The sequence below is a fragment of the Salmo salar genome, chromosome 09 (assembly GCF_965601325.2).
Source record: "Salmo salar chromosome 09, fSalSal1, whole genome shotgun sequence".
NCBI classification, from domain to species: Eukaryota; Metazoa; Chordata; class Actinopteri; order Salmoniformes; family Salmonidae; genus Salmo; species Salmo salar.
The window spans coordinates 77,014,936-77,031,769 of record NC_138299.1 but is presented as its reverse complement, the minus strand read 5'-3'; the positions used below and the strand labels follow the sequence as shown (position 1 = coordinate 77,031,769).

General features: G+C 40.6%; 1 protein-coding gene across 1 annotated transcript; it reads right to left on the bottom strand.

Moving 5' to 3' along the window:
- Window positions 1-678: 678 nt before the first annotated feature.
- Window positions 679-16,670, bottom strand: aup1 (ancient ubiquitous protein 1). The gene is made up of 12 exons (NM_001140332.1): window positions 16,454-16,670; window positions 15,873-16,010; window positions 15,238-15,388; window positions 14,869-15,053; window positions 7,647-7,719; window positions 7,086-7,159; window positions 3,813-3,879; window positions 3,473-3,578; window positions 3,207-3,344; window positions 2,076-2,224; window positions 1,304-1,392; window positions 679-1,159 (listed from the first exon to the last, which is right to left on the bottom strand). The coding sequence occupies exons 1-12, from the start codon at window positions 16,492-16,494 to the stop codon at window positions 1,114-1,116; spliced, it is 1,257 nt and encodes a 418-aa protein (NP_001133804.1). The 5' UTR covers window positions 16,495-16,670; the 3' UTR covers window positions 679-1,113.
- Between the last annotated feature and the right edge of the window lie 164 nt (window positions 16,671-16,834).

Here is a 16,834-nt window from a genome sequence, read left to right as displayed (position 1 = left end):
ACTACATGATTCCATGTGTTACTTCATAGTTTTGACATCTTCACAATTATTCTACAACACTGACAAACACAAAAATAAAGAAAATCCCTTGAATGAGGAGGTGTGTCCAAACTTTTGACTGGTACTGTACATCCACGACATGATACTGCCACGGTGCCTGGCCCATAACGGAGCAGATGTCTGTTGGTGACGTATTGTGTTAGTGGCCTACTTCCCAAAGAACTGTAGGAGAGCGAATCAGAACAGCTGAAGGGGGTCTCGGCCCTATGATCCTGCTGTATAGACGCTAATGATACACTCCCTGCGCCACAAAACCCTGGGCCTCAGGGCAGGAGGAGGCCACGCCTACACAAGTATAACTCCTCTATCTCATATTGTTTCATCTGACTATTAAACATTTGTCAGCAACCCTTTATTTGTAGATGCTCTACAGACGATGAGTAACATTTCAACTATTCACTTACTCTAGCTCTAACCTTAACCCTTATTCTAAACTTCACCCTAAGCTTAGCAAGCAGTTGCTTAACAGATAGTTTGTTATAGTTGGGTTTCTGACTTGACAATCCCCAACAGTTATACACATGTATTTACTCTTTTGTAAAATTGGATTTTATGACTAATTGAGTCATGCCAGGGTAAATCCAAAGAGGAATTGTGATTCTAGCCAAGTCAATCTCCTGCATTTATAAATTATGAAATTTATTAACTTTAAAAGTTCATACTGCAGAAACAAGTACTGTCGAATCATAATGAACCTACGAGCTGATGTGGCTTCTCTGAAAGCAGAGCAAGATGGACTTTGTTATCATAACCTCGGCCATTATAAAAACGAATGAGATGTTTTATGGTCACTGGGTCTTAATACAAATTGTTATCAAAATAATATTTTTGCTGGGAGAAAGAATTAAAAATACACATGCATGATTTCCATGCAAGCAAATAAAAAATAAAGAAAATCCATTGAAGTCTTCAGAAGGTTTTCCTCCAGTACGTGTGGCTCAACAAAAACCCTCTGTTCAACTCTCCATACACTCTTGTACAATTATTGTCTGTACAATTATTTGATTTTAACAAACATCATTCCTAACACATTTCCCAGCGATCAGATCTTGTTCAGAGGTTGTCGTCCTGCTCCAGTCCATGCTTCTCGATGTAGCGTCTAGAGGAAAGGAAGGCGGGAACAACTAACAGAGTTGACAGGTGGACAATAACGACGAGTGTAAAATGTAAGGCCAAATGTGTCAATTTTATGGGTGGGTGAAATTAAAATCAATCCAAGACTGAATAGCAGCTTTGATCTCACCTTCTTGCAAACTCATACATGGCCTCCTTCCTCTCTTGTAGGGACATGTGTCGGTCTACTGGCGATTTCCCAAAAGACTTGGCAGCAGGCTATGGGTCAAAATCAACAAAATCTGACTATACAGCAAGCTCCTGATAAATAGAATAGTGTAGCAAGATGATACCTCAATTACTTTGCTGGCAAGGTAATAACCACTGAGGGTACAAAAACATTAGGAACACCTTCCCAATATTGAGTTGCACCCCCTTTTGCCCTCAGAACAGCCTCAATTCATCAGGACATGGACTCTACTTGGTGTTGAATGCATTCCACAGGGATGCTGGCCCATGTTGACTCCAATGCTTCCCACAGTTGTGTCAAGTTGGCTGGATGTCCTTTGGGTGGTGGACCATTCTTGATACACACAGGAAACTGTTGAGCGTGAAAAACCCAGGAGTGTTGCAGTTCTTGACACACTCAAACCGGTGCACCTGGCACCTACTACTATACACCATTTAAATGCATTTAAATATTTTGTCTTGCCCATTCACCCTTTGAATGGCACACATTCACAATCCATGTCTCAATTGTCTCAAGGCTTAAAAATCCTTCTTTAACCTGTCTCCTCCCCTTCATCTACATTGATTGAAGTGGATTTAACAAGTGACATCAATAAGGGATCATAGCTTTCACCTGTTCAGTCTGTCATGGAAAGAGCAGGTGTTCCTAATGTTTTGTACATTCAGTGTAGACTACCAGTAGACTTAAGACATCATTTAGATGATTGGCAAACCTTAATGGTGGGAGCAGGTGTAGCTGAAACGGAGAGGGACCTCCAGGATGGGCCTGGTGCAGATGTGGCTCCGCCTGTGGCCTCCAATGGAAACTCCTCAGTGCTCTCCAGCAGGTTAGTGATAGTGGTATCCACGCAGTTGGTTTGCACTGTACAAAGGGTAAGGGAAAAGGTTTGGGAAACGCTGCATGCTACTGTGCCTTTTTCTCCCATTGATCCTAATGCAAACTCCATTGGTAACACTTTACCTGAAACCCAGTGTCATAACACATTACGACAGTAGTAACCATGTCATAGCAGTTGACAACCTGTCATAATATGGTCATAACACTGTCATAACCCATATATTTACACCAGTTGTGACATATATTGCACTATTGTATGGCTGGTTATGACACCTACATAAGAATGTTTCATTTGAATAAAGCTTTCGGTTGAAAGTTTGTTTCTTAAATCCTTTGTTGTAATGAACTATTTACGGTCATGTTTTTTCATTTGATTTTAAATAACTTGTAGAAAACACTTTGACACTGTCAAGAAGCATTATGACCATCATAACTATATAAACCAGATAGGCCTATCACGTACATGCCCTTATATCAGTCATCAGTCAAAAAGAGGGTGTCTTGTCCTGCTCCTGAAATCTGCTCCTGTATTCGTCCCAGTCATCAGCAACAGAGCATTGGGGTAGGCGCATGTCTGACATCAACGTGTGCAGTTACAATGATAACTTAATATGGTTAAACAATTTTTTAAAGCATATAACATAAACATAATGTTGACAAGTAGGCTATGGTGTAATGGAATTGCCTTCTGTAGGTTTTTACACACTTATGTACTGACTTGCCTAGTTAAAGGTTAAATAAAAAATGTAGGTGTCATAACCAGCCATAAAATAACACAATATATGTCACAACAGGTCTAAATATGCATCATGATAGTGTTATGATCGTATTTTAAAACAGGTTGACCTTGTCATAACGCGTTATGGCACTGGTTTCAAGTCAAGTATTACCACTCCATTTCACAATGAAATGCACATGCGACTTGAATTGGTGCACTGCTCGTCACCATTTCAAATTCTCTGTCACTGCACTGGAAATGCAAAGCGGAAATGAAGGATTGGCGTACCCAGGTCTCTGGTGATGACGCCGAGGGGGATGTCAGGCAGAACCTCCTTCACCTGCTGGGCCATCCTGCTGATCCTGAGCTCCTCCACCCCAGAGCTGCGGACCATGAAGCCCATAGGAGGTGGTCTGGCACCCAAATCTGGACACAGACAGCAGCAAATACACACCATCACTGACGGTCCCAACCACCTCCAAGTGAGCATAACTTGCACCAAGACCATGCTGTAAGAGGAGCTTTGTCAGGGAAGGTTTCTCCAGGGCTCTTACTTGAGGTTGTAGTGTGTGGTGCAACGTGCCGTTTCCTTTTCACGTGCTCGGCTTTGTCTGCTTTGGTAATCTGTGTTGAGACCACGCCGAGCTCGGTGGCTAGGAGCTGAAAATGGACAGCACAAAGACCAATCAGAGGACAATCGAATAACCACTCGCTTAAGTGTTCCATATCATTGAGAATTTTGTAATATCACAAGCTCAGAGCCTGGAATTGGGTGCTTTGTGATAACTTGCAATATGCATTATCCTTCAATAAGATACATACTGGTTTTGTTGGATACAATGTGGGCATTAGGGAACAGAAGGCGTTGCAGAACAAGTGTGTAAGATTTTATACCCCTTGGATTTTGTTGGCAAACTCTTGAACGGATTCTTCGTCTTGTCTCGACACAGGGGGGAGCCATCTGTGAAAGTAAACGAAACAGGATCTCTACAAGCTTTGTGAGCAGTGATAGTAAACTTAAACTTACCCCTTGATGTAAACTTGCTTCTACCTCTAATCAAGCTGATTGAAAAGTTATGACAACACACAGTCGCTAGTGAAAGTCTACATACCGCTTGCATAGTCTTCACATTTTACTGCCTTAAAATGAAATAAAGGGATTCAATTGGATTCCTTTCCTACCGATCTACACAACCTACTCCACATTTTCAAAGTGAAAGAAAAATTATAGAAAATGGTTCTAATTAATAAAAAAAACCGAAATGTATTGATTGCGTTCGTCTTCACCTGCCCCAGAGTTAATACTTGGTGGAAGCACCTTTGGCAGCCATTACAGCTGTGAATCATTTTGAATCAGATTCTACCAACCTTGCACCACCTTTGGGCAACGTAAAGCCATTGTTTTTGTCAAAATTGCTCAAGCTAAGTAAATAAGGTTGGGGATCATTGATGGACAGTAATATTCCAACCTCGTCTCTGACTTTCAAGCAGATTTAAGTCAGGACTGAGAATGAACCATTCAAGAACACTGAACACATATTGGTCTATACCAGGGTTACGTTTTCAGAAGACCACAACAGGGTTTCCTTTAACTTTTTATTTGGGCTTTGCTCTTTTCATATTTATTTTGATCCTGACAAACTCCACAGTCCCTGCCGGTGACAAGCATACCCATAACATGATGCTGTCAATATTTTAAAATACAGAAGATTGCATTCACCCCACATTACTGGCCTTTAAAAAAAAAAAAAACACTTCAAATCATCCATTCTGTTTGCAACACGGCCATTAAGTAATACTGCAAGACAACACGGCAAAGAAATTTGCCATTTAGGGACTGGGGAGTTTGTCAGGATCAAAATAAATATGAAAGGAGCATACCAGTTTTATTTTTCCGTGGGACAATTACACGTTAATGCCAAAGACGCACCAGAATGGCTTCAAGAGATGTTGAGTGTTCCTGAGTGGTCAAGTCTCAGTCCTGACTTAAATGTGCATGCAAATCAGAGACAAGGTTTGAAAATTGCTTTCTATCAATGACTCCCAACCAAACTGAGCTCGAGACATTTCGACCAAAGTATTCATACCCCTTTACTTATTCCACATTTTGTTGTGTTACAGCCTGAATTCAAAATAGATACATTTATTTTTTTCTCTCAACCATCTACACACAATACCCCATGACAGTGAAAACATGCGTTTTTAGAAATGTTAGCGAAATTATTGACAATTAAATACAGTAATGTCTCTACATAGGTATTCACACCTCTGAGTCAATACATGTTAGAATCACCTTTGGCAGCGATTACAGCTGCGAGTCTTTCTGGGTAAGTCTCTAAGAGACTTGCACACCTGGATTGTATAATATTGGCACATTATTATTATTATTATTTCTGTCAAATTGGTTATTGATCATTGCTGGACAACCATTTTCAGGTCTTGCCATAGCTTTTCAAGGTGATTTAAGTCAAAACTAACCCGGCCACTCAGGAACAGTCACCGTTTTCTTGGTAAGCAACTCCAGTGTAGATTTGGCGTTGTGTTTTAGGTTATTGTCCTGCGGAAAGGTAAATTAATATCCCAGTGTCTGGTGGAAAGCAGACTGAAGTAGGTTTTCATCTAGGATTTTGCCTGTGCTTAGCTCCATTATGTTTATTTTTTTAACCTGAAAAACTACCTAGTCCATAATGACTACAAGCATACCCATAACATGATGCATCTACTGTACCATTATGCTTAAATATGGAGAGTGGTACTTTTTTTATTGGATTTTCCCCAAACATAACACTTTGAATTCAGGACAGAAAGTTACTTGCTTTGCCACATATGAAGGCAAAATTAGTTTAGTGTCTTGTTGCAAACAGGATGCATGTTTTGGAATATTTTTTTTATTCGGCACAGGCTTCCTTCTTTTCATTCTGTCAGTTAGGCTAGTATTATGGAGTAACTACAATGTTGTTGATCTATCCTCAGTTCTCCTATCAAAGCCATTAAAGTGTGTAACTGTTTAGTTACCGTCGGCCTCCCTGAGGGGTTTCCTTCGTCTCCGGAAACGGAGTTAGGAAGGACGCTTGTATCTTTGTAGTGACTGTGTACAGATCAATAAGAATTTGTTCGTAACTGACTTACCTAGTTAAATAAAGGTTAAAATTATTATTATTATTTAAATACACCATCCGAAGTGTAATTAATAACTTCACAATGGTCAAAGGGATATTCAATGTGTGCTTTGTTCATTTTTACCCATCTACCAATACATGCCCTTCTTAGCGAGACCTCCCTGGTCTTTGTGGTCGAATCTGTGTTTGAAATTCACTTCTTGACTGAGGGACCTTACAGATAATTGTATGTGTAGTGTACAGAGATGAGGTAGTCATTCAAAAATCATGTTAAATACATTTATTGCACACAGAATGAGTCCATGCAACTTATTATGTGACTTGTTATGCACAGTTTTACTCCTGAAATGATTTAGGCTTGCTATAACAAAGGGGTTGAATTCTTATTGACGCAAGCTAATTTCTTTTATACCCATCTACCAATAGGTGCCCTTCTTTGCGAGGCACACCTTGGTGTTCGAATCCGTGTTTGAAATTCACTGTTTGTCTGAGGGACCTTACAGATAATTGTATGTGTGTGGGTACAGAGATGAGGTAGTCATTCAAAAACTGTACTGTATGTTGACCTAAGGGTTGTGCATAGTTGGTAGAATCTTATTGAATATGATTCACAGCTATAATGGCTGCCAAAGGTGTTTCCACCAAGTATTAACTCTGGGGGGGTGAAGACATATCCAATTGTTTTTTATTATTAATTTGGAAAATGTTATATTATTTCATTTAGGAAATGTGGAGTAGGATGTTTAGATCTGTAGGAAAAAAATCCAATGTAATCCCTTAAGATTTCATTTTAAGGCAGCAAAATGTGAAGTGTGTTGACTTTCACTAGGAATTGTACTGCTGACGCTGACTAAACATTAACTCTGAAATGGCAAGAGCGTCACATATCTAGGACAAACCACTGCTAATTCTAAGGGGATTTTTTAATGAGTAATGGAGTGGACTTTAAGGACAAATAAAAGTTGTCAAATATCAATTCTACACTATTACAAGGTCCAACCAGAACCCGGAAAATGACAAGTAGTAAGAGACAGTAATTATTTAGTACCTTACATGGTACACTGTACATGGGACGAAAAAGGTCCACAACAGTTCTGTCAGCCAGAAGGAGTCTGGCGTGCTCTGGAGAAAGAGGAACAAACTGCATTAGCGCTTTCATTACAGGAAATCCTCTGCATGTGTCTGACAGAAATATGTTAAGACTGATAGTGACAAATCAACAACACAAAATCATATTTAGTCTACCAGCGGTGTGCAAAACAATTTTACAGGTCTTCCTATGGACTGTTGGACAAATTGATGGCTTGATCAACTCTAATATACGAGTGGTGTTTCAAAAAATAAAAACTATAAAGGAAATAATGTCACACTTTCTTAGAATTTCTATAAAAATGACGTTTAGTGTGGAACTTGCTCCTCCCATTTAAATGCACACCCACTTATCTACCATATATTACGAGTCTATTCAACAAGACTGAAGAAACAACAGTTGTCTTCCCTTGAAAGCCCAACTCTTTAAAACAAAAACTTTCACCAAATGTATATTGCTAAATATGCCACATTGCTTTTAAAATATGACAAAGAGGCAGTTTAGTTTTGATCGTATTACCAGAGCTAGAAAAGGTCTCTTCACTTGCAAGGCCATAGGCTGAATGGAATCAGTCAAGGAGAAAGGCCAGGAGCTGAGGGAGAGAAAACAGGTTGATTTGCTCAGTAGCTCTTAGCACCAGTAATACACGGGCAGTACAGAGGCAGCCTATAGCAGTGTTGGCATTCTGCTCAGGACAGATTCTCCTCTAATCACCTGCTAATAAATCACTAACCATTTAAGTTGCTAATAGCAATAGTTCTCTGTCCTACTGGTGAAAACTAGAAAATGTATTTGTGATGGCGAGAGTGGGGTAAGTAGTATATATATATAGCTCAAAAAAATAAAGGGAACACTAAAATAACACATCCTAGATCTGAGTGAATGAAATAATCTTATTAAATACTTTTTTCTTTACATAGTTGAATGTGCTGACAACAAAATCACACAAAAACAATCAATGGAAATCCAATTTATCAACCCATGGAGGTCTGGATTTGGAGTCACACTCAAAATTAAAGTGGAAAACAACACTACAGGCTGATCCAACTTTGATGTAATGTCCTTAAAACAAGTCAAAATGAGGCTCAGTAGTGCGTGTGGCCTCCACGTGCCTGTATGACCTCCCTACAACGCCTGGGCATGCTCCTGATGAGGTGGCGGATGGTTTCCTGAGGGATCTCCTCCCAGACCTGGACTAAAGCACCCGCCAACTCCTGGACAGTCTGTGGTGCAACGTGGCGTTGGTGGATGGAGCGAGACATGATGTCCCAGATGTGCGCAATTGGATTCAGTTCTGGGGAACGGGCGGGCCAGTCCATAGCATCAATGCCTTCCTCTTGCAGGAACTGCTGACACACTCCAGCAACATGAGGTCTAGCATTGTCTTGCATTAGGAGGAACCCAGGGCCAACCGCACCAGCATATGGTCTCACAAGGGGTCTGAGGATCTCATCTCGGTACCTAATGGCAGTTAGGCTACCTCTGGCGAGCACATGGAGGGCTGTGCGGCCCCCCAAAGAAATGCCACCCCACACCATGACTGACCCACCGCCAAACCGGTCAAGCTGGAGGATGTTGCAGGCAGCAGAACGTTCTCCACGGCGTCTCCAGACTCTGTCACATGTGCTCAGTGTGAACCTGCTTTCATCTGTGAAGAGCACTGGGCGCCAGTGGCGAATTTGCCAATCTTGGTGTTCTCTGGCAAATGCCAAACGTCCTGCACGGTGTTGGGCTGTAAGCACAACCCCCACCTGTGGACGTCGGGCCCTCATACCAGTCTCATGGAGTCTGTTTCTGACCGTTTGAGCAGACATGTACATTTGTGGCCTGCTGGAGGTCATTTTGCAGGGCTCTGGCAGTGCTCCTCCTTGCACAAAGGCGGAGGTAGCGGTCCCTGCTGCTGGGTTGTTGCCCTCCTACGGCCTCCTCCACGTCTCCTGATGTACTGGCCTGTCTCCTGGTAGCGCCTCCATGCTCTGGACACTATGCTGACAGACACAGCAAACCTTCTTGCCACAGCTCGCATTGATGTGCCATCCTGGATGAGCTGCACTACCTGAGCCACTTGTGTGGGTTGTAGACTCCGTCTCATGCTACCACTAGAGTGAAAGCACCGCCAGCATTCAAAAGTGACCAAAACATCAGCCAGGAAGCATAGGAACTGAGAAGTCGTCTGTGGTCACCACCTGCAGAACCACTCCTTTATTGGGGGTGTCTTGCTAATTGCCTATAATTTCCTATTCCATTGTCTATTTGTTGTCTATTCCATTTGCACAAAAGCATGTGAAACTTATTGTCAATCAGTGTTGCTTCCTAAGTGGACAGTTTGATTTCACAGAAGTGTGATTGACTTGGAGTTACATTGTGTTGTTTAAGTGTTCCCTTTATTTTTTTGAGCAGTGTGTGTGTTGTGTGTGTATATATATATATATATACACACACACACACTTTTTTTACATTCAGCATCACTATGTCAAGGGAAATGTAGTGTTCTTTGTAACAAAGATATCTACAAATATTTCAGGATGTTGTATCCCTGGAAATAATCATAATTAATGTAAACATAACAGTTTAAAAAAGTTATTCTCTTGGCACAACTTACCCCTGGTGTGGGGTAAGCTGAGCATAGGGACAGGGTATGTTGAGCCGCCTTGGGGTAAGTGGGTGGTTGTGTCCTTTGACAAAGGGTGATGGTGCTGGTTGGTCAAAGTTGAATTCATGGAATGGGGGTGTGGTATATCGTATATCTTAAATGTATGCCTACATTCAGATATAGAGCTCTCTGTTCAATATCACTTACCCTTCCATTTCTTGACAAGTTGTCTGGGACAGGTATGTGGTTTCGATGTGCCAATTTGTAGGCTAGTTCTTTGCATTTGAAGCTACTAAGACCATGAAACTGATCCGCAAGATTCTTGATATGTTTAGCAAGCTCAGACTCCATGTCATCAGATAAGACCTTGTGTGCCTCTGCTACTCTGTCATAGCCTCTCTTTCATACAGGTACATGTTTGTTTTCTTTTTTTTGTCAATGCATCTCTTTACTGTCAATTCAGTCTATTTGTTCATCCTTTGCTGCTGCTTGAATGGACATCTTCCCTTCTCTTACTTCCTTCCTTGGCTGCTCTCTCAAGAACCTCAAGGGGGGCTAGACTCCTGCTTGTTTTACATTTGTATACACGGGGCATGATGATGTCTGCTCTGTAACAATAAAAATACAATATCTTGAGTTCATATGCATGACACATTGCAAAAATATTATGCATATAACTGACAAAATGTAATCATAATTCTTATGGGGTACGGTAGCCATTGGCTCACTGTACCCCAAGGCAAAAATGTTGATTATATTAGCCCACAAAAAAGGTACAAGGATGTACTTTCATGCTAGGTTTAGGACCTCATATTGTAGTTTATAGAGACCCTAGGCCTTGATGACTCTCAGTTCCATTACACATAAAAGTAATTGGACGAAGGCGTCTTCTGCACAGGGAATTTTTGTTAAGAGCCCCGGCGCTCGGTCTGAACATTAACACGCATTGCTTGTGGTACGGTTTAAGAAGCATAAGGACCATATCTTTCATATAAGCGAGAACTAATTTTCTAAAAACAAAAAGGTTAAAATTTATACACACCTTTATAGGGTTAGTGTTCCCGCACGGCCATATCTCCATGTTACAGCGCTTGTTTACGGAAAACAGAGGAGAGCACCTGTGTTAATTAGCCATCTAGCGTGCTCCAAACGCCTGTGTGTAAGCTTAACTCTGGAAGTGTAGTGGAAGTGTAGTTGTCTGATGTATGTATAGCTGTATGGAGCAGTGCAAAACTGCTACAGTAAGTGTATATTTCTTATTTGAATGATCCTTCCTCGCTAATGAAAGATAAGGGTCATATGTTTAGAAAGCCGTATCGCAAGCGATGATTATTGACATTTCTAAACGTTAAAACACAGCGTGGGGATTGTAGTTTACATGAGCCAGTCGTGGGCGAAGCTAACCGCTGAGAACTGTAGGGAGAAGGCAGAATGCCACCTAGAGTTTGAATACTAGTAGAGACCCCAACTGATGTATAAATCAATCTTAAAATGATCTACTTTGGTTTAGATTAGGGGTGCATATCTGTCAATTTTGCTGCCGACTATACGACCCTCATTAACCGGCCAAATAACAGTAAATAAAAATTCCTAAACAGTAAAATTGCGTGACCAACAGAAATTATTATGTATGCATACAAGGAATTAACATGTTTCATTAAGTGCGCACCTAATGCGAGTGGTTCCATGTGACAGAGATTAAAATCTTGGCTACAAATTTAGAAAGAAGAGAATCTAATAGCAACAACTAGGATGAGTTGCTAATATGACTAGGACTGTTCGTTTGATTCCGGAGAATGAAGGAAAGTTGATATGAAAACCAACAGGAGAGAAATGCTGGTTTATGGCATGAGGAATTCTATTAAATAATTGCCTCCACGTTTCTACGGTTGGATTTTCACTAGGCTAATTTGAAGCAAGGTAAGACATGCCTCATTTACAGTAAAGTAAAACTTTCAGGATTTAAACAATTATACTGCCTCAAGCTCACAATACATTGTACTGCCTCAAGCTCACAATACAAAGTGGTGGCTGACGCGCTGATAGCCTGCCTACTGTTGACTATAGCCTTTGCACTCGAATGGTAAATGGGAGACGTGCTTTAATTACGAGTTGAGATTGAGAAATAAAAATAGCTCTTTAAATCGTGACCATCAAAACAGTTAACATGCGATTGCATTTAGAATAGTCATTTGTTGCACAATGACTGGGCTTCCAAAAACACGTTTCACTCCAGTAGTCTACAGGCTTTATGAGGAGCTACTCTCGTGCTGTCTGACAGATGGTAGGCTATTCCGCTCTTCAAACTAGGCTCTGTACGCATGTGATAAATAACATACATGATGACTAACGAAAACAGACGCCGATTTAATTCCACTAATGAAAATACACACGCCGATTTAATTCCACTAAATAATGCAAATGCACCTATAGACCGATAAGCATGACCGGTCAAATGTATTTTCGGCGGCTAACCAATGAACACAGCGTTTCCCAAACTTGATCTTTGGGACCCCATGGGGTTCATGGCTTTAGTTGTTTGTGCTAACACTACACAGCTGATTCACATCAACAAAGCTTGATGATTAGTTGATTATTTGAATCAGCTGTGTAGTGGTAGGGCAAAAACCAAAATGTGCACCCCTTGGGGTCCAGAGGACAGAGTTTGGGAAACCCCGAATTAACGGTTAACATCAATCACTTAAACACAAGCATCATGAAACCTATAACTTAAATTAATTGGACTTTATGAAAATCCGTTTTTTGGACCAAACTTGCTTACCACTTTTCCCATGTGGCTTCTTCCTTCACAGACTGAATGAAATGACCTCTTCCTAAATATTTGGTCACATTATTAATTTTGTGTATGGTTTCCTAGAAACAAAGGGTGGCTCAACTAACCCTTAGGCTCAACTTACCCCACTCTCCCCTATACAAAGAGGGCAGATAGATTCTTTGTTTTTGATTATTTGTCTTAAGCATAGGATAAACCCCATAGAAAGCATTGATATGCACATGATGCTTTAAGCATCGACCGATTATGATTTTTCAACGCCGATACCGATTATTGGAGAACCAAAAAAAAAACAGTTGATGCCGATTAATCGGCCGATTTTTGCAATTGTATTTATTTATTTGTAATAATGACATTTACAACAATACTGAATGAACACTTATTTTAACTTAATATAATACATCAATAAAATCAATTTAGCATCAAATAAATAATGAAACATGTTCAATTTGGTTTAAATAATGCAAAAACAAAGTGTTGGAGAAGAAAGTAAAAGTGCAATATGTGCCATGTAAAAAAGCTAACGTTTAAGTTCCTTGCTCAGAACATGAGAACATATGAAAGCTGGTGGTTCCTTTTAACATGAGTCTTCAATATTCCCAGGTAAGATGTTTTAGGTTGTAGTTATTATAGGACTATTTCTCTATATACGATTTGCATTTCATATACCTTTGACTATTGGATGTTCTTATAGGAACTTTAGTATTGCCAGTGTAGCAATATAGCTTCCGTCCCTCTCCTCGCTCCTACCTGGGCTCGAACCAGGAACACATCGACAACAGCCACCCTCGAAGCAGCGTTACCCATGTAGAGGAAGGGAAAAAACTACTCCAAGTCTCAGAGCGAGTGATGTTTGAAACGCTATTAGCGCGCACCCGGCTAACTAGCTAGCCATTTCATATCGGTTATACCAGCCTAATCTTGGGAGTTGACAGGCTTGAAGTCATAAACAGCGCAATGCATTGCGAAGGGCTGCTGGCAAAACGCACGAAAGTGCTATTTTGAATGAACGCTTACGAGCCTGCTGGTGCCTACCATCGCTCAGTCAGACTGCTCTATCAAATCATAGACTTAATTATAACATAATAACACAGAAACACGAGCCTTAGGTCATTAATATGGTCGAATCCGGAAACAATCATCTCGAAAACAAAACGTTATTCCTGTTACATTGCACAACCTTCAGTGTTATGTCATAATTACTTAAAATTCTGGCAAATTAGTTCGCAACGAGCCAGGCGGCCCAAACTGTTGCATATACTCTGACTGCGTGCAATGAACGCAAAATGACACCATTTCACCTGGTTAATATTGCCTGCTAACCTGGATTACTTTTAGCTAAATATGCAGGTTTAAAAATATATACTTCTGTGTATTGATTTTAAGAAAGGCATTGATGTTTATGGTTAGGTACAGTCGTGCAACGATTGTGCTTTTTTCGCAAATGCGCTTTTGTTAAATCATCCCCTGTTTGGCGAAGTCGGCTGTCTTTGTTAGGAAGAAATAGTCTTCACAGTTCGCAACGAGCCAGACGGCCCAAACTGCTGCATATACCCTGACTCTGTTTGCAAGAGAAGTGACACATTTTCCCTAGTTAAAAGAAATTCATGTTAGCAGGCAACATTAACTAAATATGCAGGTTTAAAAATATATACTTGTGTATTGATTTTAAGAAAGGCATTGATGTTTATGGTTGGAGCAACGTGAACCTAAGCGATTATATGCAACGCAGGACAGGCTAGATAAACTAGTAATATCATCAACCATGTGTAGTTAACTAGTGATTATGATTGATTGATTGTTTTTTTATAAGATAAGTTTAATGCTAGCTAGCAACTTACCTTAGCTTCTTACTGCATTCGCGTAACCTCGTGGAGTGCAATGTAAAGCAGGTGGTTAGAGCGTTGGACTAGTTAACCGTAAGGTTGCAAGATTGAATCCCTGAGCTGACAAGGTAAAAATCTGTCATTCTGCCCCTGAACAAGGCAGTTAACCCACCGTTCCTAGGCCGTCATTGAAAATAAGAATGTGTTCTTAACTGACTTGCCTAGTTAAATAAAGGTCTAAAAAAATAAATAATGTAATAATATATATATATTTTATTTTTTAATATTTTTATATATATATACATATATATATTTTTTTTAATCGGCCAAATCGGCATCCAAAAATACCGATTTCCGATTGTTATGAAAACTTGAAATCGGCCCTAATTAATCGGCCATTCCGATTAATCGGTCGACCTCTAGCAGTGATACTCTTGGTTTTAAGAAACCAACTTCAAAAACAAATAGAGTGACAGACAGAACTCAATACACTTGAGGACAGGAAAAATGCAGTGTATTGTGACTCACCTGAACTTGAGCAGGCCAGCGCGCCCATTGGTTGTGTCCTCCTCAGGGAAGAGGAGCAGGGGCAGAGTTCCTGGAGAGGAGCAGTATCTCCTGAGGGACTCCATCTCATCCTGGCCCGATATGGCACCCAGCTCCATAAAGCCTCTGGCCCAACACACGAAGCCCGCAGAGTCCTCCAGCATGGGCTGAGCAGAGGAGCACAGGTCACATGACAAGGTCAAAATAAATAAACACTGGTTGATGGCCAACGGTTGAGTCAATGCAGCTGCATCTCTAGACAGAGATCTTTGTTCGGTTGGGCAAGCACAACTCCAGGAGCTCAAAATGCAACACTATAAATAGCTTCACTTCATCAACCAAAATACTCACTGTATTGCACGAGGTCAGAAGATTGACAATGTTGTGGTCAAACTGGGTCACGTGATTGCAAATGTACAGTTTTGTGCTTTTGTCTCTTAAACGTGGGCTGTTCTGTCTCACGTGCATACCAAGGACTGAGGACATTACTCTCACAATGAATCTGGAACAGGAAGAAGGCTTTGAGTTATATTCCGTAAGCACGAAACAGGAGAATATGTTTTGAAACTGAGAAATACTACATGAACTCTAAGGCGGCAGGTAGCCTAGTGGTTGGAGCGTTGGACCAGTAACTGAAAGATTGCTGGATCGAATCCCCAAGCTGACATCTGTCATTCTGCCCCTGAACAAGGCAGTTAACCCACTGTTCCCCGGTAGGCCGTCATTGTAAATAAGATTTTTTTCTTAACTGACTTGCCTAGTTAAATAAAGGTTCCATTTAAAAAACTATTCCAAATCTGCCAATACTTCCCACAATTGGCTCCTCCAAATGTGCACTCTTCTTCCCATATTGGGAGAAGCCAATTGTTGCAGTCTAGTCAGATGTTGGTTTTATTATAAGCAGGAAGTCAGCCCAAGGTGTATGATGACATTATATTGCTGAGTCAACCTTCAACTGTTAGTCAATAATGCAAAACTACCCTTACCTTCTAGCAAGACTGTCTGGGAGTGCACAGCTCACCAAAAACACATGTGCACCTACGAAGATTCGTAGTAACATCAAACACAGGCCAACTGGAGAGTAAAGCAATACCAGCAACAGGACCAGTCCATCGTTTGGCAACCTGTTTAAAACACAGATTTTCAGTGTGGTCATGGTCAAGCAGAATATTCCGAGTCCAATCGGACAGATTAAAAATTAGCAAGATTATAAAACAGCTAATGTCAGTTGGCTAAACGTGTTAAGAATAACAGCTGCATCGTGTTGCTTAGATGGCTACTAACTAGCAAACTAATGTTACTTATTGATACTAATCAAGATACTAGCTAACTAGTTAGCTAACGTCGTTCATAACAATACTGATATATTTTGGGCTAATTTTGCTACCTAACAAGCTAAATGGAAGGCAAGAAGACTGTGACCTAGCTAGCTACTAGCCAGAGCCGATTATGATCAGCCAAGACTATGGAAAATGTTTGCTATGGGAGTACTGATAAGCTAATTTATCTAGCTGCTAGTTAGCTAACGTTAGATACTTGTCTTGACAACAACACATCTTGTTCTTACCGCTGGAAGTCAAACATCTGTTCTATTCCTTGAGATTCCATTATTTCACCTTATCTGTCGGTTGAGTAAGTTATTTACACGGGTTACGTTCCTGCATACTAGCTAGCTAATCAAACGTATACACTAATTCCAAACGATAAAAAGGTAAAACTGGCAACAGCTCGTTAGCTCATGTTGTAGCTGGCTAAAGTGTCCAGTTAGTCTACCTGGGGCGCCATGTTGAACGCTAGAAAGAGCAGAATAGTGACGTTTTCCCACCACTTCCGGTTCCTTCTTTTTCGTTAGCGTTTGACACACCAAAAATGGTCACCACAAGCTGGAAAGGGCTAAGGAAAACAGTCACCATATTCAACTTGCTCCTGTATCGTTATTTTCATGTTT

What these genes read in the sequence shown, in the direction of transcription:
- aup1 (NM_001140332.1), bottom strand. Translation starts at nt 16,494, where the DNA reads ATGGAATCTCAAGGAATAGAACAGATGTTTGACTTCCAGCG. An exon ending in CAGATGTTTGACTTCCAGCG is followed by an intron (nt 16,011 to 16,453) that starts GTAAGAACAAGA and finishes TGTTTTAAACAG; the next exon opens with GTTGCCAAACGATGGACTGG. An exon ending in CGTCATCACCAGAGACCTGG is followed by an intron (nt 2,225 to 3,206) that starts GTACGCCAATCC and finishes CCCTTTGTACAG; the next exon opens with TGCAAACCAACTGCGTGGAT.